This window comes from Morone saxatilis, unplaced genomic scaffold, assembly GCF_004916995.1.
Source record: "Morone saxatilis isolate NCDOM2014 unplaced genomic scaffold, NCSU_SB_2.0 Contig15, whole genome shotgun sequence".
NCBI lineage: Eukaryota > Metazoa > Chordata > Actinopteri > Moronidae > Morone > Morone saxatilis.
The window spans coordinates 9,556,334-9,582,863 of NW_023339707.1; the positions used below are offsets into that span (position 1 = coordinate 9,556,334).

At 41.4% G+C, this 26,530-nt stretch overlaps 1 protein-coding gene across 5 annotated transcripts in view; it reads right to left on the reverse strand.

Annotated features, from left to right (window-relative positions):
- prdm16 (PR domain containing 16) overlaps positions 1-26,530 on the reverse strand; it is a gene marked incomplete at its 3' end in the record, with an annotated part of 159,317 nt that overhangs the window by 103,255 nt on the left and 29,532 nt on the right. For all 5 annotated transcript variants that reach the window (XM_035656561.1, XM_035656564.1, XM_035656562.1 and 2 more), the window contains 1 exon segment: positions 6,819-7,288. In XM_035656561.1, the coding sequence (XP_035512454.1) occupies positions 6,819-7,288 (470 nt within the window).

A 26,530-nucleotide genomic window follows, 5' to 3' on the forward strand; every position in this document is an offset into this window, starting at 1 on the left:
GTGGAGATGCGTGAGGAGACTGTGGGGGGGGGTTATTCAGGCAAACAAGAGGTTCCATTGAGAATGCATGGCTGGAGTGGCTGAGGTCTGAAACCAATGACCAAGTAATAACAGCCCAAATCCCAGGGACAATATTTGTCAAGTTCCACTCTCTTCAAAGATGGATGACTTTGCCCCATGTACTTCCTCGGGAGTCAGCGCACCTTTCATCTGAGCCCTGCAGATTAATTTATTAACTAATTAACAGATGTTGGTAACGAGTTATGAACAAATGATAAGGTATCAGGCTTCTAATCAAACCTGACATTTAATTTGCTGCCCTGCTTCCCCGTTATCAATTACCGTGTTCATTGAAGATAATTGACAACGGTTTGCACTGGGACACAGGAGGCTTGTCTTTAACAGCTTTCTTAAAAAAAAACCCAGCGCTGCTGTGGTGTTTCTAGGGGCAACGGCGACCATATGTTTAATATTAGATGGAATCTGTTCCACTGGAGTGCTCCGAAAGCTGGGAAAATTGGATTAAATTGGCTAATGGCATGTTTAAAACCTACATAAAATGAACGTGAATGGAAGATATTACAGCACCCAAGTCTAAGACTTGTGGTGGTACGCTCTCTTTCTGGTGTTTTTGCTCCGTGTGTAAACTTGGGGTTTCTGTCAAAGTCAAATAATGATGACAGAAAACCGCACACTGTTGGTCAATACTGTTATTAGAAACCACAGGTTTGATATCCTTTTCATTATAATGTGGGACTTCAGTATACACACATGTGCCAAAGTAACTCCTTATGTTAACACATAACTTCATATAACCAATCGTGAAAAATGCAGTTAGTTTGTAAATGTATATATACTCATAATTCTTTACCATTAAGAGATTCCTTTTCTAAAAGACTATTTTTCCATCAAAGCACTGATATTAAATCAGAATACTTGTGATATGTATGTATTAATACCTGTACCACAATGCAGCATTAAACGGATCCAGCCAGTTAAACATAAAATCAAAATAGTGGATATTTTGTGCAAAACCTTTAAGGGAATGTTCACCCAAATCACAAAAATATGTACAAATCTTTGGTAGTTAATAACCATGCCAAGTTTTAGTTTTGTGCACCCAGTTTTTGAGAATTTATTTTCTCCAAACCTTCAATGTTTTTTGCACCAAAAAAGGAACTATATATCTGTTGTATAGGGGTTATATATAGGTGTCAGTGTCAGATATCTCAAAACTAACTCATAACTAGATAGTACAAGGGTTAAGTGGGAAAATGTGTTTTCTTGGTGTGCGATTTAGGTGAACTGACCCTTTAATATACAATTATCCTCTACTTTCCAATGAAACTAGATCTAAGGAGGAAAAACTAAGAAGGCCTGCTGTTTTTCCTGTTGTGGCTTTAAGGAGAAGTACTCTCAGCTCAAGGCAATGCTCATCAGAGCATGGTCCTGATTTGATTACTAAAAGACATGATAATGACCCCATTTACGTGAAGAGCTTCACTAGTTAACTAGAGGTAATGTTAGGTCTCAGTATCTAAAAATGGATGATGAACAAATGGATTCCTGTGTTATGGTTAGTGAGTGGTTTTTTTCTCTCTTATAATCGAAGCGGGAGAACATAAATGTCACCGTGAGAACACTGGAAAGCACATTAGTCAAATCAAGTAGAAAAAGACTCAATCTCTCGTTATCACACTCTGTCTCGTACTATACATTCATATGGTGTGACTACTGTCTCCCGGCAGTCCCAGGCAGTTTCTACTCTATCAGTTCAGTACCAGTCACCTTAAGGGCCAAACATCAAGATAAGGAACACCTTTCTGCGGAAGGCAAACAGATCAGACAAGTTCCAAGCTGCACCTTGAATGCCCTATAGGGATATCTTGCAGCCTAAGAACTTGGCCATCCGCCCTCCTCAGGAAAAACACAAAAGGTGAGCAAACACTTTAGGAGGCTAGAGGTGGGTCAGGACAGATAAGTGTCAGGGTATGCCAGGACTTCTTCTCCCTAAAGTTTGGAGACAAGGACGTCAGCTTAGCTCAGTAATAAGGTAGAGAATAAAAGGGACACATTGTTAGTGTGAAAAGCGAGCTGTCAAACTGGAGATTAAGTGCCTGACAGAGGGTGAAGGAGATGCATGATGCCATGGCGGGATGGGTATCCGTCACGTAGAACCTTGGCGACACGAAAGTGCCCGCCAGATGTCTTAGCCTATCACTAAGTCAACAACAGGGTAAACAGAAGAGCTAGCATACTTTTCGCCTCTTTCCACACATCACTGGATGAATGATACTGATATGGAAAATCACCCCACAAAAAGTAAACAGAAAAAGAATGAGGGACAGAGAAAAATAAGTTTGCCTGGAAACAAAGTCATCCCAAGGTCCACTGCTGCAAAGAGACAAATATGGCTTCAGGGCTGACATGGAGCCTATGATACATGTTTTTGTGTATGAAAGCATTTGTGTTGACCTTGTCCACAGGGTCTACATCACTGCACATCCCTAAAATCAAAATGCACAATATGTCCATTATCATACCTCGGAATATATGACACCCTTAAGGTATCCTGCTGTGTACCATTAATATTCTATAAACTGACAACACCAATATTGGTAATTACAACTTTAGCAACCAGTAAGTTGTCCAAAAAGTGACTCAATCTTCTCACAGTTGGTGAGATTGGGCTGCAACCCCTGATGTACGTTGACCTTCAAGCAAGAACTTTCTGAGATAGCAAACACTCAAGCTGCAGAAACAAAAGATAGTGAGAGAAAAGACAAAGCTAATAGGTGCTTAAGGAGTTTCAAAAGCAATGATTCAGAGGTACAAGGACACACCCAGTGGTCACAGGGTAAGGAGAAGTGAGAGTAAACACCATTAATATCGCTCTGAGAGGGCTTGGCCATACCGTTTGTTTGCTTCACAAATGTTCTGAATACAGTCAACTGAGAGATCTGATTTTCTCATTTTTTCTCAATAGACCAAAGTTAAAGTTGTTACTGTAGGGAAGATTTTATATCCCTCATAGATCCTAGCTGTGCATTTGCAGTTTGTTACTATTAACATGAACCACTTCCTCCAAACACATGATCCACAAATGTGTTGCACTCTCTTCTGCCATCTGAACACCCAAGAGAGTTAGACTAGTGAGTCCATTCAATACCAGTCAGTGAAGAGCACAATACCTCCAGCCATTGTATGGTGACATGACTCTATCAATAGGCAAGTCAGGTCAATCTACCGGCCAGATAATAGCAGCAGTCACTCTGATAGTAGATCCCACACTGGACTCTCTGAGGGCCTTGACTCACTCTGCTTGCTCAGGCCTTCCTATCCTGAGGGGTTGGCAGCCCTACACACACACAACCAGAGAGACACACACATACGGTAGACCTGAGGCCCTGGCGTTCTATCATGTTGTGCTAAAGGGGGAGCATAATGGTTTTTAAATGGATGACTCGGTGCTGGCCCAGAGAGGGAGTCTGAGACAGAAGAGAATGGCCATGGCCTGCAGCGAAGCAGCTCTTAGATTGAGCTGTCCGTCTCGCTGAAATGAGTCTGAGTTAACACCTCTTCCAGTCCCCGGTGCCCCAGGACAGACAATAGTAGGCTTCCTTTCTGCCTTCCTCTTTCTTCTTTCTCTCACTCCTACTCTTTCACTCTCTCTTTCTATTAGTCTCTCCGTTTCTCTCAACCAATCTACACTTTACTCAGATATCCAGAAAGCACTACAGCCTCCGCCATGTGATTGTTAGAGCTGTTTGGCTTCATTGGTAGACCGCGCTGCTCGCAAAGCCAACATAATGAGTTATTGCCAGTCTTAGTAAAAAATCCACAAAAATGCAGTCAGTGTAGTTAAAGTGTTTTGGATTCAAGTGTACTGATGCAGATGGCATATATCATTGTTGATGAGTAAAAAACCTTGTAACTGCAATTCTGGTGATTTCATGTTTCTAAGGATTATAGGGCTTCATGCACAGTATACAATACTACAACCTTTGATTTTAAGATAATTCAGTCAACTTAAAATGAAGAGGTCATCAAGAAAAAAACAAGGCTGTTTAACTCTTAGGAGCATTTTTGGGAAGAAAATCTTCTCACCCAATATTAGCAAGACAGTATACTGTAATTTATAATTAAGTGGAAGCACAATTAAATTAATCACTCTGATAAACAAATTTAGCGCTTAATCCAATTTTGTCTTCCTACCGAGAAGGGTTGAGCCACAATGTATGAGACCTTGGTTAGATATGATCACATTTACACCACAGAGATCTCAGATGACTTCACTTATTATCTCTCATAACACTTCCCCCTGTTTTGGCAGGGAAGTGGTGTAACACACACACATTCACAGAATTTCCATGAAGACTCTTCCAGCATTTCAGATGCTGTGCAAAATGTGTTTTTTTGCATCTTCTTTTCTAACTCCATCCATCCTCATTAATCCTTGTTTCTCTCTTATTTCTTTTAACATCTTTCTTCACTCAGCCATTCTTTTGTCGCTCCCTTGCCTGTCTATTTGTCTAAGACCAGAGGCAGTAGATGTGTAGAGGGGTAGATGGTGAAAGGGGGGAGAAAGGGGGTGTATGGGACTCCTAGGGGAGTCTGTTGATGACTATCAACAGGCTGACTGTTATGACTATCTGTGATAAGAGTCTGGGAGACGAGAACCCCTGAAGACTTCCAGCCCCAAACCAGACAGAATAAGTCAGAGTGAGTCGTCCAACAACCAAACAGGAGGAGGAGGAAGGAAAGACGGATCAGTCAGACAGGTTGGTAGGCAATGATCAAAGATTTTACCTTGAGGGGAAACAAAACTGACCTCAGGCTATCAGCTACATGCAAGGGAAAAAATTGCATTTATCGCAAACTAAATTTCTAAATTGTCACCAAAACACCAAAAAATATGCCAAAGTCAGTGGAAGAACCTGGACTATCCAGACTGTATTAATCTACATACTTTACAGTACCTTACCGGGTGGCTTATTAAACTTCATCTTTACTTCAAACTCCCTCTTAAAGTAACCAAAAAACAAGACATCTTAAAAGTGCAACAATATGCTGACTCTTTCCCTTTTCAGGGACTTGTGTGTGTGTGTGTATGCCAGGACATTTCTGTGAGTACATGTGTGAATGTATCTCCTTAGAGCTGAAGGTGGCCTTTTTTCCTACAAGGCAACGAGTTAAAGCCTCGCTGATGAATATGCATAAGTCGGGTGTCTGGGGAGAAAAAAGGAAGGAGGAGGAAAACTGAGAGAAAACATGAGAGCTACGGGAAAAGTGTAGCTTTTGGAGAGGTGCCCTTTGCACCCTGAATGGCTAGCCATAATATGAACTTTAAAAAGGAAAATGGTGTCAGTCTGGCATGCTGCCACATAGCGTGTGCCTGTGTGCTCTAATCGCCTGCTCTTACAACTGTAAGAAGAAAACAGAGTGAAAAAAGAAATGAAGGCTTTGGTGAAAACCACCAGGAATTCATCAGACTGAAGCTATTAAGGGAACCCTGACAGATTCCTTTAAAATCTTGTCAATGAGGGATTCATGAGCATTACTTTCATGAGCCAAGTTTTTCGGGGATATTATATTTACAGTTTATTTCTCAGTTTCTCTCAAGAAACTGTGGAAAATTGAGCCACATTCTTAGGGAATATAATATCGATTGTAAACGCCTTTAATTCTAAACTTGTAGTCTCCAATATCGTCAAACTTACTACTACAATACTGTGATACTACATCAGTAGCAGTCATCTGTGATGTTTTCTTTACCACATGTGTGTTATTGCTTATCTGAGATAGCAGTAAGAAAGATATCCAAGCTGAAGAACTCCCCGCTGTAAAAGTAAATTTCAGTAAACTTCTATTTATGTTATCCTATGTGCTAACATACAATATACAATATTTGCTTACAATACATAGTTATCTTAAACTACAATATAAGAGTGAAAGTTAGAAACAAGTGACTGCGTGGCCCATTGGTCCACACCTAAAATTTTATAATGTGTACATCAGTTGGTGGTGTCCAATTCAAGCACATCATGCCCTTTCCAACATGGTGTTCCAATGATTAACTTGTCAAAGTCTCTGTTCCTTATTGCATACAAATGTAATATTAAACTATGTGAATGACCAGCCCCCTAAAAATGAAGAGTCAAGGAGTCAGTGAAATGAAAAGCAGGCCAGTATATTTCATCTCTGATTAGGCATATGAGAAAGAGAGAAAGGGAGACAGAGAGAGATCAGGAGTTTCTTTTTTTCCTAATGAGCTTACTGAAGCAACTTCAATATCCTCTAATGTCATGTTGAAATGAAAATTAATAGTTCAATATGCCGCTACCACATTGGGCCATGCTTCTTCCATTTCCATATCGGGTGGCGTGACCAAATGAGTGTGCTCGCTCGGACCGACGCCCAGAAAAGCTGATACCTCCGCTAATCAGCCAGATTTTTCCATCTGACATTGCTGTGCTTTTGGAATTCTGGAGTGTGTATCGAATGTGTGTGTATGTCTGCGTGTATGTTCAGGATCTAAGATGAGGTGCAGTCATACGGGGGATGCAAATGGAAGTGGCATCTTTGCTGACGATGAGATCAATTCTGGAAATGTGAATGCATGAATGAGCGGCTCGTTCATTCACTTACCCTCTCCAGTGTTGCTTCATTGTTTTTATCACTCTTTCATTTCATATATATACATTTGTGTTTGTATCACAAAATATGTGAGTGGTCAAAAGTGTGTCAGTTGTAGTGAAAGGAGAAAAAAACTGAAAACAACACAAAACAAAGTACAAAGCAGTCAGGCTGGTTCCTACCTCCCATCCAAAGGAGCTGTCTTTGCTCGTTGCCCCATGATGCAGTGTGCTGTGCAGACCAAACCTCTCGCCAGCACCAATGCGAGTCTTGGCCCAAACACCTAGGCCGGCACCCGGCACCGAGGACTCCCGCAGCTCCAGGTCGCTGGGAATGGGAATGTCGTCTGGAATGTAGACAGGTGCCTCGTAGGGCGAGCCCTCCTTGGGTGTGGTGAAGTCCTGGTCATTGCTGCTGCTGTTGCTGCTGTTGTGAAGGTGGTGGTGGTGGTGGGTGGCGTAGATGTGGGGGTGCAGCAGGTGGTGGTGGTTGTTGTTTGGATGGGAAGGAGTCGGTGAGGGTAGGGGGGACATGTTGATGATGCCGTCTTCTGCGTCATCTTCTGGGCTGTCGACACCACCTCCACTGCCAGCCGCTAAACCCGGGAGGTCAGCCTCTGTGTCATACATGCTTTCCACTGGCTCACTGTCATCTATGAGACAACACACATGTACAGAGACGATTGTTAATGGGCAGGTAGAGGAGGTACAACATAATATACAGTTTCTTCAGAGATTACACCATGGAGGTCATAGATGTTACTGTCAGAACGGTAAATGGAAAAGAGAAAATCTCTGTTTTGCTGAGCTAAATTTAAACTATTAATTTCAGGGCTGCGTTGGGGGTTGGCTTTTTAAAATACCAGTGACACATTGAAATGATCTAAGGACAATGATTCAGGAAGTCAAGTTGCCCAATTACTTTGTGTTGAGTCAGTTTAAACTTTTCTTCCAGACAATCCTGTGGGTTTTTTTTTGCCGGATCCCTCTACATTGGCACCACTGTTGCGTCAACAGACTTGCTCCATTCAAATGAATGACCGGGCTGCATTTTTTTTCACCCAGATCTGCTGGCAGGCTGTACACAGCCTAAATCATATCTCCATCCTCAGGAGACACTACGCATCCAATGACTTCTTGACCCTAAATTACAAAAACAACACCACCCTTCAATCTCCAAACCTCTAAACTGTTCGAAAACCACACTTTGCAATGAGAGAATTTTGGGGTACCTATCCATCTGACGGTCTTCAGTTATAGGATGCTGAGTTCACAGATTTGTGATTTATGTGAAAAGAGCCAGACAGACGAGGAGAAGAAGCATTAGGTTAGCCAAGTTCTTGATGGGAAAAGTTCTCAATTCCATTGCAGTCGCTGTTTTATGCCAGGACTCATCTTACAAATAATGGCCATGTCTATCACTGACCTTGTTAGCCTCGTCACATCCAGAGATTGACAACTTGATTGTGCCTGCGCTTTAGGATCCCACCATTCCAGAGTGAAAATGATAATGAGCACCAAAAGTGTGTGGGTGTGTGTGGATGTACATAACATTTGGCTTTCATCTTCTGTTGCCCAATAATGCAGCTATTTAAGTTTCATCCCATTCCTATTATTATTATTATTATTATTTATTAGTAAGGTTTTTTTGCAGACAGTGAAGGTTTCTAAATGTGCATGTGCAAATGCATCATGGTGAGCTGCTTTGCTGTGTGTGGTGTGTGGGAATCAGTGCTGAAACGATTCCTGCATTTACGTACTGATAAGATACTTTTTTCAGTATCTTGTTTTGAAGAATACTTTTTCTACAAAAGAAACTTTTCAAATGTTTGAACACAAGCAGCCAATGCAATAACTTTGCCCTAATATAATAATTAGGATTTAAATCAGGAATAACAAAGATCACAAATCGGACCAGACAGTTAATGCAATATTGCTGCCATAGTTGACAGTTTTCAATATTCTGTGCTGCCAATACACTTCAGTCAGTACCAAAAATTTGTAGAGGTTCAATACCCAGCCCAAGTCTGTAAGTATTTGTGTGTGTCTGTGTGTGTGTGTGTGTGTGTTTGTGTGTGCCTCAGCACTTCTATGTCTCCTTTTCCTCTCTAGACAGTTCCTGGTGTCTTCAGTCAAAGCACCACTGCAGTTTTACTATCTAAACACAGGGACTGGCAATCAGCGGGCTAACTAGGCCCAAAATTACAGCAGGAGTGGTTCCAATCAAGCTCTCTCCCTCTGTTAGCCTCCATCTAGCCAGCTGCCAAGTCTGCCACCACTTCCCAGGTTTTAGCTGGAGCTGCAACATGACATTTTAAAAATGTGCTTGTTAGTACATGGAAGTTTATTGGGTCACAATGAATGTTTGTGGCTTAAGTTTTAATAAAACCTGATGTAAGATATTAAACATTTTTCTGTATATGCTAAATAAGGTGAAAAGAGAAACACTGGGGCTAGAAAATTGTAGAAAGATTGAATGAGCTAATCAAGAAACCAAAGTAGAAAATGTCATCACTGAAATCGTACAAAAGCACATTCATCGTACAGTGCATCAGTTTTTTGTTCTTTGATAAATATTTGGGTTTCTGCCCAGTGACAGATGTGGACTGTGAAAGCTGTTAAATTAACTGACATGTAAGTTTTAAATGTGAAATGTGAAACTATGAAAGCATGCGACAAGGGCTTTTCAGCGCCTGGCAAACCTGCAGCCTGTCCACGCAGATCCGGGAAACTTATCATATAAAGCTGCAGCAGTAAAATCCAGTCTTTTATGACTGATTCTGCGTCATCCAGTGATTTTGACTGGAAAAGAACCCATTTTTTAATGATCACTGTTTCATAGGGGCTCAGTCCAGGCGTGCAATTAAACATTGGAACATGTGAGCCAGCAGTAGCTTCCACTTTTCACAGATCAATTAAAGTTTTATAACTCAGCCCTATCTGCTGCTCCCTCTGCACAATCAAAAGTGTTTTTAGGCTGTTAAACACTTTTTTTCACTCGCTCTCCCTCTTCACTCTCCCACTCTCATTGGCACTTGACCCACTGAGAGCAATTTTGACAAGGAGAAAGACAGCCTCGGAAAATCTATTAAATACTATTTGCCTTTAAGAGCCTCTGTGTGCACAAAAAAATGCACAGATCACTACATCAAATAATTAAGTAACAAGGAGAAAGAGGGGAAAAAACCCTCTTAATTTGAATGAACAAAACATCTTTTGTGAGACACATGAAGCAGTAAAGCGAAGCAGAAATGGCAGACGCAGTGTGATATTAAACAAGTTCAACTCTCAGACGTAACTGAGTTAATTCATAAAAATGTTGCCTGGAGAGAAAAAGTTTTTTGATTACTCGCCACTAGAGAAAAGCTCTCTCTCCCTCTGTAAGACAAGTTGACCATGTTCGACCAGCACCAAAAAAAGTTGCAGATGAGAAAAGTAAGCAGGAAAATAATGAAAGGGGCCAGGAGGAGGACAAAGTGGAGGCGGCGAAGAGTCTAAAAACTGACGACTGAGCTGCTTTTAAACAGCTGTATGTTAGCTCTGGGTCTCAAAAGACCCAGAAAGAGATGTTAGGTTCATCTCCCTAAGGGCTTCTTAAAAAACACCCGGGCCAGATAGTGCCTTCCTCTCCCTGGCTCCTTATGTTGTTCTTTCTCTCTCTGTTCCTCTCGCCATCTCTTTCTCTTTTACGGGGAGCTATTTATCCTGATTACATCAGGGGTCAATCATTAATTCGCACCTTGGGGGTCCCGGTGCTGGCTGTGGCTACAATGGGCTGCTTGTTCAGCGGCTGTTATTTCAGTGGAAAACTACGCTGCTCTGCCTGAGAGACGGGCCCAGGCCACATGAAGGCATCCCATTTATTTGATAAATTGTAAATGCGTGCCATAAACGGAGCTCTTTGCTTTGTAGCATCGCTTGTAATAACAAAGATTTTAGGGCACATATGAACACAGATGCAGGCTATCACACAAACACACATCTGTTTGCAACTGCAGGAGCTGTTACTGTACTCTAAACACATGTGCAAGAGATCAGATGGTGTTGTAGGTAAAGATGATATCTCATAATTACTGCATGTCACAGTTAAATTACAAGATATGACAGAGATATGACATTTATAGACACTAACCTCTAAAACATACATTTAACAATGTCAAATAAATTAACAAAAGAAAAGCACACAACACTAGTACAAGCTATTAAATAAAAATCTGACTGTATTTCATTTTGAGAATCAAGATAAAAAAAATAAAAATACAAGAAAAAATATGAAAAGCTGATAACTGTAATCAGCGTTGCCATGGCAAAATAACTTGACACGGTGCTGAAAATCAGCGGTTTAATCGGAGGGTCTTACAACGGGCAAATTGTTCTGTGGTTGTGTTTAATCAGAGCACTCTAGACTTAAATGCAGAAAGATAGAGATCTGGAGTCATTTTCTGCCGTCTGCCTGGACGCACACAAACACATGTGCCTTGTGGCATATAGACTGAGCTGTATTATCGACATAGTCTGGGTAGAAAGAAACAACACCGACTGCATGCAGGAATTCTGGGAGGGGAATCTATAAATACTGCATCAAATTAGGACCAAATAATTTCTTGCAGCATAAGCAGTCGTGCCTCCATTGAGAAAAATAACGAATCTTTGCAAAATTGTAGGTAAAGATGCATTTTTACTTATATATATATATGTGTGGGTGTATACAGAGATGCTCATATTGTAAAGCACTGCAGACCACAGGCTAGAATAGATGCCAATAATAACTTAAGTATTCAGAGCCAGGTGCATTCTTTGCTAGAGGGCAAGCAGCACAGTGGAGCCATGGCTGTGGCTATGATAACAATAAAAGAGAGCTGGAAATAGGACGTGTGTGCCAATGATGGCCATCATAAAGCACACACGTCCTATTTCCCTCACTGCTTTCCCTGTCCAACCCACACAGAGACTGTATCTTTGTCTGGCAGTAAATTGATCTGGTTCAATTCAAAAGGAAAGCCAGCCACTGATGAAAAGACAGTATCCAGGGAAAAGGCAAAACTATGCAAAATTCTGCACCAGCTCCAAATATGGGGAGAAAAAATTGTCTGGTGAAAGAAAAAAAAAAAAAACGAAGGCAGAGGGAGAATGTGTGGACCATGACAGATATGAAAAATGGGTAGCTGGTTGAGCAATAAATGACCAAACATTTTGATGTGGGAGCTCTGCGCGTACATGTGCACATGTGTGTGAGGTGCAGCATTCAAACCCAGGCTTAATCTGCTGTTCATGCCACTATATTGGGTCAATATGGTCCCACTTAGCTGCATTATTGGGCCACAGAGTGATATTGGTACCTGTTTCTCTATAGTAAGTAGGCCTTTGATGATTCTCTCTCCACACAAAAGAGCCTAAACACCTCTGCTTTAAAACAGGAGGGGCGGAGGAGAGAGCCAGCTGTAAAAATCAAACGAGTGCAAATCAAAGGTGGAGTGAGTGAGACTGAGAGGTGAAAAACTGTACAATGGTGTATTTTTCCACAGTGGCACGGGGGTACCATATATCCAAAGTGACGTATAAATGGAAGCATGTGACGAGGGTGTTCAGGGGAGAAGGTGTGTGTTTGGAAGTAGTGAGTGAGCAAATGGGGGCACGGTCAGCTACAATACTAGCGAGCCTCTCTGAATGAGAACACCACACTGTTTCCCCTTGTAAAAGCACCAGGGAACATTTCCAAGCAACACTTAAAACTACAACATGGCTTCTTCAGGAGTGGGTAAAGGGGGATCACAGTGGCAGAAAAAAATGAAAGGAATATAGAAAGACAGAAAGAGCAAATGGAAAAGGACAAAACGATATAAAATAGAAAATGTAACATCTGAAGGCCTGTATACATTCACATTTATATCTGCTGTTTAAATGAAACCCCACAGGGTTGCACATGTACTGCTGCCCTGCAGAACAATTGCACAATAGCCATAACATATTTTATTGCTACATTAAAGTTTATGCTATTGTGAGTCAGTTTATGCTGCTTATGTCCTCAACAGAATGTGTGGCAAAATTATATGTTTTTTATTACTTTAAGCGCGAACTGACCAAAAATGAAAACAAAACTGAAATACTTTTCATTTATTACACATATTGTACCACACATGCCTTTCGCTTTCCAGCATTCGGGTCATTGTCTTCAGTGTGTGGCTCTACAGGGGTACTCTTCCTTTACTTATCTGTCTATAAAACCTGCTAGGGGGAGCTGTCACTAGCTTGTTCTCTATCTCAATGCTTAAGTTGGTGTCTCCCTTACTTCCTTTCATCTTGTAAACAGTTCAACATTTCAACATAAAAACAGCAGACAACTGGATTAAATTTGGTCACTGCAGCTCAATAAGGAACAGACTCAAGCTTTTGTGTGTTTTTATACGTGAGTGTGCACTTTTGTGTTTGCATGTAGCGTCGATACAACACGGCTGATATATTGATGTGTTATTTGTGCTGAGCAGCCTAGAGGCATTCTGTCCTCCAATACGTATGTGTGTGTACGCTAAGATTAAGCCTCGAGGCAAACAGAAGACAGCAGGCAACCTCCTGCAGCTGAGAGCAGGTGTGTGTGTGGTGGCCCTGCAGTCCCAGGGGGGCCCCAGGGCCCGGGCTGCTGCAGACATTTATTAACAGGGCAGATTAATAGCACTAGAGGAAAACATGTTCACAAACATGATAAATATTAATAATAATCAATATCAAGTTACATTTGCCAAATTGAGTTGCAAACATCACCCAAGGGGGAGGTAGAGAGAGAGAGGGGAAAGAGAGGGGCAGACATCGAGAGGACAGAAAGAGAAAGAAGATGGATGAAACAGGAGGAATGGATGGGAAAAAGAAGGGATTGGCAGGTAAAATGAGAAAGTGAAAAGGAGGAATCACATGAAAATAAGAAAAGAGTGTAATAAAAAAGAGATGTGATTCAACTGCATGAAACCGTGATAATAAAGAATGAAACCATCACAGAGGGAGCTCAGTTGTACGTCTCATCTTTATAGATAATCAACTACTTAAATGATCAGTTTTACTGTGACAAACCTGTCCATTAGATAACTTAGCATTATTCAGACTGAATATAAACCAAGGCTACTGAGAGTAATGCCACACACTTTCCCAGATAGGCACAACTACTGAATGTTTTATTTATTTCCCTTTCTGCAAGGCTCCCAAACATGGGAAACATTTGTGGGACAGTGGAACCTGACCAGTGGCATCATTAACCCTTGACTAACCCCTGAACAACCCTTGCACATTCACAAACAAGGTGGTGCAGCAAAGTTTGAATGTCCACCACCATAGTCAAATATTTTCTACCATGTAAAACAATTCATAAATCAATTTGATAGTGTATGTCCTATTTCACTGGGGTAGCTTTCCGAAGTGGAAAATCCGATTTATGAACACATCTATCAGATGGAGGAACAGCAGGTGTCAATATCCAGAGAAGTGATGGGAATCAATAAAATCTTTTGATCATAATTTAATTTTAAGACAATTTTTAACAACAGGAAATCAAATGTTAAAGAAAAATACCCTTTAACTGATGCGGCTGTCCCAGAAAACATGACAGAAGTCAGGGAGAACAGAGACCTTCCACTCTGCAGGAACAAACTATTGCACTACTCCACAGTAAGTGTGTGCACATATGTGTGGGTGTGTCTGTCCCTACACCCACTTCTGTTGCAGCTTCATTTAGCAAGCCACTCGGGAGGCCAGACAGCCAGCTAGGGGAGCACCAAAGCAGACAGCGCGCAGAACAAACCCATCCATTCTTATTAACCAGGGAGGAGAGAGGGTTAGCTTGTGTGTCTACTTGTGTGCACATCAGTGCGCACAAGCCTAAGGGTGACATCTTTTTGGCAACACCTTTTGTTTTAGTCTTTAGTCCAGAATTATAAAGTAGTGGTCACATTTTTTGTTTGATTCAATAAAACCTCACGACACCTTGATCAACTTCCTGTCACATCCATCTGAGATTAGTACTGTATGTCTTAATTCTTAAACAATAAAAAATCGCATATCTAATGTGTGTAATATCTAATATGAGGCCATGTGAAGTGTCATGCCTGCAATATTTGCGGGGTCCATTAGTTTCAAATTCCAGCTATTTTTCCCCACAAAAGACAATTTTACAGATCACCGCAGTTGTCGACATAAAAATAACTCAATTAAGAACCACTTTTACAAGCCACAGTCAAATGAAAATCTTCATTCCTAATGCAGAAATTGACAAATTCCTGAGCCTATACGCTTCCCAAAACTAATTTTTACTCTCACTGGCACTAACAGCTATCTTTTCAAATGTAAGTGTAATGTAATCGTAACTATTTTCAAATATTCTGTGGGATCCTGGAGGACCTGATTAACTATTTTATTAAACAGAATGCCTATTTTCTAAAGAGCTAAAGTCATGCAAAATCATGCTCACTGCACATGTTCACTGTTATGTGCCACAACCTTACCTGAGTGACATGTGCCTGCATGTGTGGTTGCATATGTGAATGTGTGTGCAACATCAAAGCCTTACTGGTAGCTGTAAGTCTAAGGTTGTACTAGTGTGTATGGGGGGTTGTTGGTGTGGATTGATGGGGGAGGTTGGGGGTGATGATATTCACCTCTGCCACTGGAAGCAGCCTACACCCATACATCAGTCCATTACTCTCCAGCCTCGCTCCGCTCTGCTCCTCTCTTCTTCTCGCCCGCTCCCTCCAGTCATTAGCCAGTGAATTAACGACAATCCAGCGTGCTATTAATCACCCTGACAAAAGTGTTAGCATTGCCTGGCTAGGCCGGCACGAGACTGCGGAGGAGGAGGAGAAGGAGGAGGGTGGCAGTGGGGGAAGAGGGTGAGAGAGAGAGAGTGAGTGAGGTGGCTAGAAGGGTCATGGGAGACTAGAGCCTGTGTAGTAGGAGAGGAGAAGTGAGAAAGGATGGGATGGTGGAAAGGTAGTGAAGGAGAAGATGACGTGTGAGAAACGCAAAAAGGAGCACTGTAGAGGAGAGCAAGGCCAGTGAGCAAGAAAAAGAAAAGACAGAGAATATGTCTGTGTGTGCATGAGTGTGTTTGACTATGGATTTCTTTTACAGACAGTTAAATATAGTTACAGAAAGCAAACTGTGCTCAAGGTGAGAGGCTATCAGGGAACAAAAATAATAAACCAGTATACCGGTAGTGGTCTTGAGGAGTTCAGTGGGCAGAGTTACTGCCATTAGGAGTTCCATGACTAAAATAATACAACTACCTATTTTTGAGCATACCACTCAGAATACAATTACTTTTATTTTTAGTTCAAACTAAATGAAATTACCTACAGTCAAATAATACAATTTTAAAGTCTGAACTTTATGTAAATACATATTTAAATGTAATATGTTGTGAATGTGCAGATTATATGGACTTTTTATACCAACAGCCGTTGTTTGTGGTTTTGTAGTTTATTGCCCTTTTCATACTGAAGCTATCAATACCTGAAACATGCAAACATACTCCTATCTTCTGGCATACAGTTAAAAGTATTTAAGTAAGTGTTTAATAAAAAGTATAAAATCTGCATGACAAGAATCATGTATGACAGTCTCAAATACTGCATACTCCTACACTAGATACACATTTTTATGACATTTGTGATTCAATTGTTTTTCAGAGGTCTAACATAATCAATCATGTGCAGAGAGGAGGAACAAAAGTCATAGGACCTATAGAAAAAGGTCTTAACTGTAGTGCTTCATTTACTGGAGCAAAAAGAAAAGCATCCATTCTCCACAACTAGGCTCAGAGGCAAAAAGTCATGTTTGCAGTCTACAGAAAACTGCTGAGAGCACCATAACCCCATCTCTGACTCCCCCCACCTCTCGCTCAGCCTCTCACCCTCTCTCTCTCCCTCCCAGAGTCAGACCACCTGCTGGGAGGCCTGAGCCGTGGACGTCAGGTGGGTCGCGGCCGTCACACAGTCCCATGTCATCAGGCTGTCACAGTGAATGGAGTTGACATGGGAGATATGCTAATCCACTTAGCTTCAAACTCAGCCAGGAGGCCGGTACGCAGCCACGTCTCAGCCCGCAATGAGCAGAACACACACCAGAACGCACACACACACACACATCTGAGGCAGACACATTAAGTCATGTAACACTGAACTTTCCATAATATGTATATTAGATTAGATCAGATAAGGCCTAAATGATCCCTGTGGGGATATTAAGCTAGTTCTCAATAGGGTATATATTATATGAGAAGAATAGGCTATACAGGGGGTGGACACATGAACACAAACACCTGTAAATATAAGGCAAGTTGACACAATGAACCTGACTGACTTTCTGAAGTTTTTAATGTTAAGGTTTTTTTAAGATCGCGTCAGAGGGAAGTTCATTCTGTTCAATGGTCATTTTAAAGAGAACGATCTAATTATTAGACAAAGCAAAGAATTACAAATTTTTTGATACTTATCGCCTTAAAAGAAAAAAATGCAAAATATTCTATGGTTACAGCTTTCCAGGTTAAGGATACTTTCTCAGTTTGTACTGTTGGTATTTTTAATTTTGTTGGACATTTAGTTAGAGATTGGGATGACCACCTTTTAACTCTTTTAACTCTTTAAGGATATTTCATAAGCTAAATATTTCACCTGAAAAGGTTTAGTGTCAATTCCTTCCATAATTATGCCTCTTAATTAACACAATGAACCTGGAATAAATATTCTGATAATCTATTAATCATTATTTATCGAGCAACAATGCAAACTTCCCACAGATTCCAAGATGTCAGAATAGGCATTTTTTTCAGAAATGTCATAGACTAAAAAAATTAATAAAAGAGTAACTGGTAATCAAAATAACTCATTGCAGCCCTTCAATCAGTGCATCAACAGCACAAACTACTTAGAGCTGAATCCCTCCGTCTTAAAAAATGCATTACAGGATTACCTAAGGTCGTTACTGCATTTTATAGCATTGAATTGCATGTGTTATTATGTTCAGCCCATGTAAATGAGAATGCAGCCAAGTACAGGTCCTATAAGCATATTACCTAACAGCTCTGACATAATTGGTGCAAGTGCAAAAAAGCTGATTTAAACATTAAAAGGAGTTTAACAGCAGAAGGTGGAGAAATACCACAATACAGTATATTCTTGCATCTTGCACATACACACACACTCTGCACCAAAGTGATCAAAGTCAGCCAGCCAGCAGCTAGGTGTCAGAGTTCAAAACTATTGCGCCACTCAGCCAGATGATATCTCAAACCGATCCATCGTATTTCCCGACCATGACTTCCCCTATTAGGAGCCGTGGCAGAGCTATTACTAATCTGTTCACTATCCCACAGAAACAGGAAGGAAGAGAGGGAAACAGATGGGAAGGCAGGAGAATGGCAAGCGAGGGACACAATGCTTACTGCTCCCTTCCTCCTCCTCCTCATCCCCTCTCCCTCCGTCTCCCTCCTCTACTCTGCCTGCTCTCTAGCCATCCGCGGAGCGCAAGAGAGCGGAGGCTCACAATCAGTCAGACAATACTGTATACAAGTGGCGGCGAACAATGGAGGCCAACCACAAAGAATTCTGGGAACAGGGGCACAGCCTTCTTCTCCTTCGGGTGGCTCCTGCATGCCGGACCCATCGATACACATCGGACTGCTGAGACTGACCGGTGCCAGGGAGGGAGGGAGAAGGAGAAAGCGGGAGAGAGAGAGAGAGAGAGAGAGACCAGAGAGAGAGAGAGAGAGAGACAGAGGGAGGGAGAGAGAGAGAGAGAGAGAGAGACAGAGAGATGAAGCAGCTATACTAGAGCTGCATCATAATGTGTGTGCATGTGTGTGAAAATGGCAAGAATCTAACTGTTTTCTGTTTGTTACAAACAAAAATATATGCACACACCCACAGACACACACCCACAGACACACACCCCACACACAGGCTCAGTGTCAAATCTCCAATAATAATAGAGCCACCTTAATTAACAACCAAAAAACCCACACGAGTGAACTGGGCAAATACGGAGTGAATGTGTGGTGTGTGTTGTGTGTGTGTGTGTGTGTGTGCAGGTGTGGGTTGAGCAGTAGGTTGGTTTGGCTGACTGACTGCAAGCCTGCAACAATAATATGCAAAATTACTTTCTAAGTTGGTAAAATGCTGAAACAGGGAAAGGAAGAGGAAAAGAAAGACAGAAAGATAATGTAGAGAGAGAGAGAGAGAGAGAGAGAGAGAGAGAGAGAGAAAGAGAGGCAATTTTGGCCCTCTCTTTAAGTGTGCAGGGTGTGGGGTGAATGCGGTCCATTTGGAAATAATTGGCTGGTAATTAGGCGGGGGTCGACAGGTCGATTTGGGAACAAATGGCTGTCTTTAGCTCAGGTGGCCCTCCACATGAGATAATAGGACCTTCCCCTCCCTACCCTACCCCACCCCACCCCACCCTTCTCTTCACTTCCCTCTCCTCCTCTCCCGTCCTCTCCCTTTTCTTTTCTTTGACTTTATATCAGCTAGTAATATATGAATTTATCTGCTACTAGTTTAAAAATACCTAAAGGTAATATGGACAAAGCTTTTTCTATTGGTTGGACCAGCAGCAAGACATTAAACAAATCCAGATATTCTAGTGGATGCTGTATTCACCTCCAAATGTACTGTAGCTTAAGAGCAGAGGCAGAGGAGGGAGGGGATAGTTTACATGCAGACACACATAACCACTCACTCAAACACACAACCAATTCACCAGTTACACATGTATTTTTCTTATGTCTCCATGTACATATAATGAAATGATGACAAAATGTTCCTAAAGGTGTTATTCTATCGCATTGTGGTAATATTGCTAACATGATCATTTTTAGATCATGTTTCCCTAAACAAACCCTTTTGCTTCCTGTCACAAACAGGATGCTGCTACTTACAAACCCACCTTCCCTCTTTTGCTTTGCATGTATTTGCCTTCAGTTTTACATTACTGAAGATGCTAAACATATTGAAAAATGGTGTTGATTAGCGTTTGCATCACTTCCTCCTGTTTTGTGTCCTGACACAGTATCTTTGTGCAACCAACCAGTGACACACCTTGTGAAATTCAGTCTGGTAAGGGCAAATTTACCAAACTTCTTAGTGATAGTTATATTTGGAAAACCATATGTTATGGAAACCATAGTAAAATCTTATGATCCAAATTATTATTTCTAGTGTTTAAAAGCTACAATTGACCTTTAAAGTAAGATGCATGCTATTGAGAGTCCCTATGTCTCTTGTCAGTGAAATAGCAGCATGCACACTGTACCTAATGCCTAATTGTAAAGTGGAAGTGCCCCAGTTTATGGGCTCCTGAGTTTTACCTAACCTTTATTTAAATCACAGAGAACAAGTCGAGGGAGGAGAGAGAGATTTACAATGGTGCTGTGTAATATCAGCATAACAGAGAGCTACGCAAGAATAAATGAAGGAAACTGCAGCTCACACAAAACCGAACTGAGAATGAAATAATTGAAATGCTTCAATGTTTTCACAGTGTCAAGTTTAAACTGATCGTTCATACAAGGCCAAACAGAAAATGTGTACTAGGAGTTTCTTAAGGACCAAAGGTTATTCAGGCACACATTCAAATACACACTGATATGAACAGAAATATAATTGATCCAGCACCTAAATAATGTCTGTGCGTTGGCCAATGCCAGTCCCCCCACAACTACACGCTCTCTTGCTCACTCTCTCTCCCTCTGTCTCTCCCTCTCCCGTCCTTCCATTGAACAGTGCCGGGGTCTTGTTTGGCTTCCTGCTGTTTGTGTCCAGACAAGGCCTTGATTTGAATACTGATTCCCCATTGATAGGCCCGCACTTCCGATCTAATTAACTTGTTTTGTCTTTGGCTAAATGGAAACGTCCGAGGGAGGGCTAGAGAGAGAGACACAGAGAGTGAGTGTGTGTGTGTGCTGTGGTGTGTTGTGAGGCGAGAGAGAGAGAGAAGAAAGAAGAGAGAGAGGGAAAATAGGAGCGACACCAAACAATGTCACAGATCTTTGCAGGAGACGCTCCGTAAATAACAACAAGTAAATACAAACAGGATGGAGGTTAAGGAAGGACACATTGAGAATAAAAAAAACGCATTGTGTGCACATCAAAAGGATCCACATTTACCATAAAAAACAAAGAGGATATGATTCGAATTCAAAACATCACTGGAAGTAAGTTTTGCAGTCAGAGTGTAGGTGCAGCTGGGAAAGAGAAAAATAATTTTCTTGAATAAGCAACTTATTTAACCAACTTGTTTATTGACTCTGATTTGATGTCAAGTCGAATAATTCCTCAGCACCAGAGACTTATTCATTTGAATCTGTGACATTTTATGGTGTCATTTAATGTCCTTATCACATACAATAGTGCTTCATCATGAGCTGTAGATGAGAACGAGCAAAGCACGTGTGTATGTGGTTTCCTTGCCGTGTATTGTCCTCTGGTACCCTGTGTGCGTATTTGTGTGTATTTGTGTGTGTATGTGGCCCTTGCAGCTATTTAGTCTCAGTCCTGTCGTAGAGGGAAACATCAGCAAACAATGCACCAGAGGACAACACACATTGTGGAAGACACACGTAATATGAGGCAGAGAGGAGAGGCAGACAGAGACGTCACTGAGAGAAAGATGACAACAACGGGAGAGACAAGAAAAGACAGGAAGGCGGAGGGGTAGAGGGGCAGATAATGAAGACCCAAAATAAACTGCATAAACAAAAAAAACAAAAACAAAGGGAGGCTGAGATGGGCCGAAGGAAGAGGAGAGGGGGAGATGGAGGAAGGATCAAAGGGGATGTCCGCCGCTGATACAGCACCTCAGATAATGTGTGGTGCAATTAGAGCGCTGTGACGATTCCCATTAGGGCTAATCAAATATTTATACTGCCTTCTGAGCATGTCACAATGCTGCCCTGGCCCTTCATATCAATGTGACAAATGCCTAATGAAAGAGCGGGTGTATAGACAGTGAGAGTAGGTGGAGAGACAGACAGAAAGAAAGGGAAGGAAAGAAAGAAAGAGGGGAGGTGGAGAGGTGTTAGAAGCAGAGTTTGCTCTGTCTCCCATTTCCACATTTGGTTTGCAAATGCTTAGCCCTCTGTCATCAATTACAAGGCTGGTGTGGTGGCAATGAGTGGCTATGTGTGTGTGTCAGTGTTTGTACCTATGTGTGTGTGTGATGAAACAAGGACAAGGCAGCGCTGATGCTACCTCACCTAGAGCCATTAATCAAACTGGGCTGGCTGCAGAACCAGTCCAAATTGGGCTCATCAGTCTGGGCATTAAGCAGGAATCAAGGTACAAGGACGGCGAGAGGGAGGGAGAGAATAAGAAGGATGAAGGGGGTGAAAGAAATTTAAATCTACACTATTTTACGTTTATACTCCTCTGTAATGGTGTCATCCCCCTCAAGAGGATAATGTTCTTCAGTGATAATGATGATCTCATTCATTTTAGGATTTTTGACTCTTTACTGAAACTTGCTCAAGATGCGGTGAGCGTTAATTGACTGGGGAAAAATGTACATCTTTGCACACACAAAGTAACAGTAAATCAGTTGTCTTAGGACCACATTGTGAAGCCCTCGTTCAAAATGTTCAAAAGAGGGATAACAATTTAATCTCATTACATTTAATGAATGTTAAGCCGAATTTGGCATGTTTAAAATGATCTGAGCTGATCCTACTTTGTGGTATTATTCTACCCCTACTCCCCAATCTAACCAAATGCAGACAATTTATCTTAACAGTTATACAGGCTATTTTTCTGTATTTTAAAAAAAATATAAGAAACTTGAGTTTTCATCTTGAGTAGTGATTTTTCATTTTAAAGTTGGCTTTTAAACATTTTCTGTGAACCGTGTGCCATCAATTTTCTGAGAGTGAAAAAAGACACATTAACCATTGCTGGTCAGTCACACAATCAACAGAAGGTTAGGGGTAACAAGATGGGCGGGACGCCAGAGGTGAGAGGTCAAGTCCTGGCTTGACAGACAGATGGAGGAGAGTGGTCAGAACTTGAAGGATGAGAAAGGAATGAAGGATGGACCTGGTTGGGTGCTGTGACAGTCTGGGATATGGATGACCCTCCTCACCAATGTGACAGAGAAAGGGTTCTGGGTTAACAAGGGATATACCTTTGTTTGTTTTTTAATTTAGTGGTGTTTTATAAGGCTGTGTAAAGAAGGAAAATGGATGAAAACTGCCAAATGAAACACAAAATGACTTAGATCAATAGTGCAACACAGAAATAGATGCATATGAACCAAGTAATGCCATGCTCCACAGTTAACACTTGTACCACAACCTGTGTTTTGGCCATCATCTATAAATGTGTGTGTTAAAATATTAGGGGAACAAAAAAAACAAAAAAAACAAAGATAAAATTGTTCCGTATTCAGGTTTTGTTGCAAACTACAACTAACAAACTGAAAATGTATAATAAAAATGCTAATTTCTGTCTTAAATATCCTAAAATGACTAAAGGAGGTGCAAGAATTTGAGAGAAAATCTACACAGAAAAGTAATGATTTTATAAAAATTTATATTTAACCTTTTTTTAAATAAAAAAAGATTGTGCTAGACGTGCAACAAACCAGCTCTGCAACTCTTTGAACATTATTTCTTTGGTATGAGGCAACAAGGCGAGCAAAGCCTGGTAAGAACTGAAATAGACCTCTCCTTCTAACCTACATAACTCAGGATAACAGAAAATGTCAGGATAAGATGCTACAGCGGGCTAATCTCCGACGCAAGCGATAACATTCAGTGTGTGAAACCATGACAGATGGGTATTGATCTCCTTGTTGTTGCAGGGGGTAAAATAGATAACTGGAACGCTTTATTGGTATTGATTGAAGAGTCAAAAGGGGGAAAATAACGTCCCTCAATAAAAAAAAAAAAAAAAACAATTGTGGAATTATTCTGCAATAAATGTAAAAAAATAAAATATTAATGTTTTATATATGTGACAATTATAACTGTTAGTGTGACCGGACAGAACTGCATGCTAGTTGTGTGTGAATTAAAGGAACATCGCATGGATACACACACACATACACACAGACACACAAACTGGGACAGAAACAAATATTTAGTGTTTTCCAAAGTTTACACATAAGATGGTCGCGCCTCTCAACAAACACCGCCACGAGACAAAAATGTCACCACCACAGCACAACCTCAAATTCAAACTGCACATGCAATGACCCTAATCTCACACAGCGCCCTGCTTCCAACATCTCAAACACTCACACATGCGGTCATAACTCACCAAAAGCCGACATATTATCTCACGCGTCTTCTCGCTATACAGCGTAGTCGAACTATAAGTTCCCGGCTACCCATAAGCTCTAGTTACCAATTAACCGTGTGTGTTTTTGTGTGTGTTTGAGTGTGCGTGACAGAGATACTAGGAGAGCACAGGGGGTGTCTGGCAGGCCTATCTGCGGCGCTGCGATGCGCTAACGTGAAAGAATGCCAGTGTCAATGTGACAGAGATAGGGGAAGTGTAGGGGGCCAATGGGCTGGGTGAAGGTCGATGTTGAGGTCAAGTCCTAAAGTGGTGGACACTCCAGCGACCGCCATGCGTTTGGAAGGTGCTGAGAAACCCCACATTGTGATTCATGTTGACATTATTTAATGGTAAAGCGGCGATAATGTGACTTTTCAGACCTTCAGTGAAGGTTTGTTCAGGCTGTGGACAGCTCCTGATAGCTCTCCTCTCATTTTCTTCATTCATCTTCAACCTGACAAAGTATCTGCTCCCTCCAACACAATGTCAGCACCCACCTGCTTGTCGTGATTTTTGTTTCTTCTGGTGACAATAGGAGACAGGGCTGTTTAGGCTTAATCGAAGTCGCATCGCTAAAGACAAGTCTAAGTTAAGGCGTAGTCTGTCAGAGTAAGTTTTATGTCAAGTCAACTCTTAAGACCTCAGAGCAAGTTTCAAGTCTTTCAAGACTCGACCAAGTCAAGTCTCGAGTCACTAGAGACACGTCCAAAATTAAATAATGCCCATTACAATTTCACAGAGCCAAAGGTGCAACCATTTAATAGTTTATTTTGCTTTATTTTATAGCCCCAAACCAAAGGGTATTGAATTAACAGCAGCATGTCCTCCCATTTAGGAAGCTGAACAGAGCAAATATTTGAGAATTCTGCTCCATTAATAACTAAAACAGTTAATTAATTGAACTGAATTGAGTGTTTGGCCATTTTCAGCTTGTCTGGCACTGACTTGTTTATATTTCATTGTCCAGCAATCTGTGTTCCAATATGAGACTTGAACTTATTTGTTTTTAAACTGCAAAATCAAGTCTCACAGCGCTCAAATTCAAGTCACAGGTGCTCACTTTTTATGACTGAAGTCCAAATCGAGTCCGAGTCCAAGTCTCAAGTGTCAGGTACAAGCTCTGGCAGGATAGGACCAGAGGGGTGAATGGGTGCTTGGATGGGTAAAGCCATGGGACACTGGAGCTGGAACAGACCAGCATTCCTTATGAAGGGATGATACTGGCCAGGATGGAGTAATGTGGGGTGGGGGTTGGAGGAATGGGTGGCAGCGGGTGGGCACAGAGCCGGGGGTTGATGAGTGGAGGTGGTGGGGGTCATTAGCACTAAATCTGTTCCATATGACACACACTCACATGGCCTCTGTCTGGACTCTCTCTCTCTGTCTAACTGTCTCCCCACCTCTCTTTCTCTCTCTCTCTCTCTCTGGGCTGTGTGATGAGGGGAAGGAGGTGGGGGTGAGGGAGGGGTAGAGGTGGATATTTCTCAGCCACAACAGGAGCTCTGTGATGACAGGGGCCAGGCCATGTCACACACCAGGGACTCTGGTGGCTCTCCTTATCGTGCAGCGAGGGCTTCATTAAATACCCCTCTTCTTTCCTTTCATATCTCTCTCTTTGTCTCTGTAGCTCGACAAAAACAACACACCACTGCTGAGGACAAAACACACACAAAAATACACCGCACAGATACACATGCATACATCTATCCACATACATGGACACAGATAGAAGAAAATAAACCTACAATGAACAAACAATGAAAAGTCTTATAAGTAAAATAGCAGCTTGGTATCTTAGTATTTAGGGTTCAATAATTCAGCCGGAAGGGTAATGTTTTCATGTTTCAGTGCTGAACCTCCGCTGCATACCTTTCACCTCCATTGGAGATAGTTAGATGTGGCCTGGTGGGTGGCCACTCTGGTTGTCCCTTTTGCTCTAATAATGCAACTGTTATGCTGTCAAACCCTAAATTCGAAAGACCAAGGTTGATCCTTTTTTTTGTTAAACGTAGCTGGAAATTTGGGGACACATTTTTGCTGCTCAAAACCCATGTTTGTTCATCATCTGTTCTCCAGGTATTTCCAACTTTTTGACATGAACAAAATCCTGTTCAGCATCTGTCCTGAAGGCTTTTTAAGACAGACCAGCACATGATCGCCAGACTCATGTAAACACCATATTCTTACAGTTATATTCTCAGTGTTAAAGTAAGCTTTAACACAGTAACATAAGCAGTGCACTTCGAGTTTATTGTGATTAATAGATGCTAATCAGAACATGTATACGCTTCAATTGCATTTCTTTGAAATTGGTCAAGTTGTACATGTCTGTTTGGTGATATAACCTAGCTTTTAAGACTATAAATACAATATTTACTATAAACATATGTCACTGTTAAAACTGATTATTAGGATTATTCTCAGAGGTGTCACATAATTTAAACTACTTTATTTATTTATTATTCTGTTTCCCCATCTATATCCCTCTCCTATCATCTACCATCCCTTTCTCTCTCATGGGTGAAAGGTAGGGCAGGACACAATCTAACTGCTAATACCTGGCCTATGCAGCCAGCACACACACACACA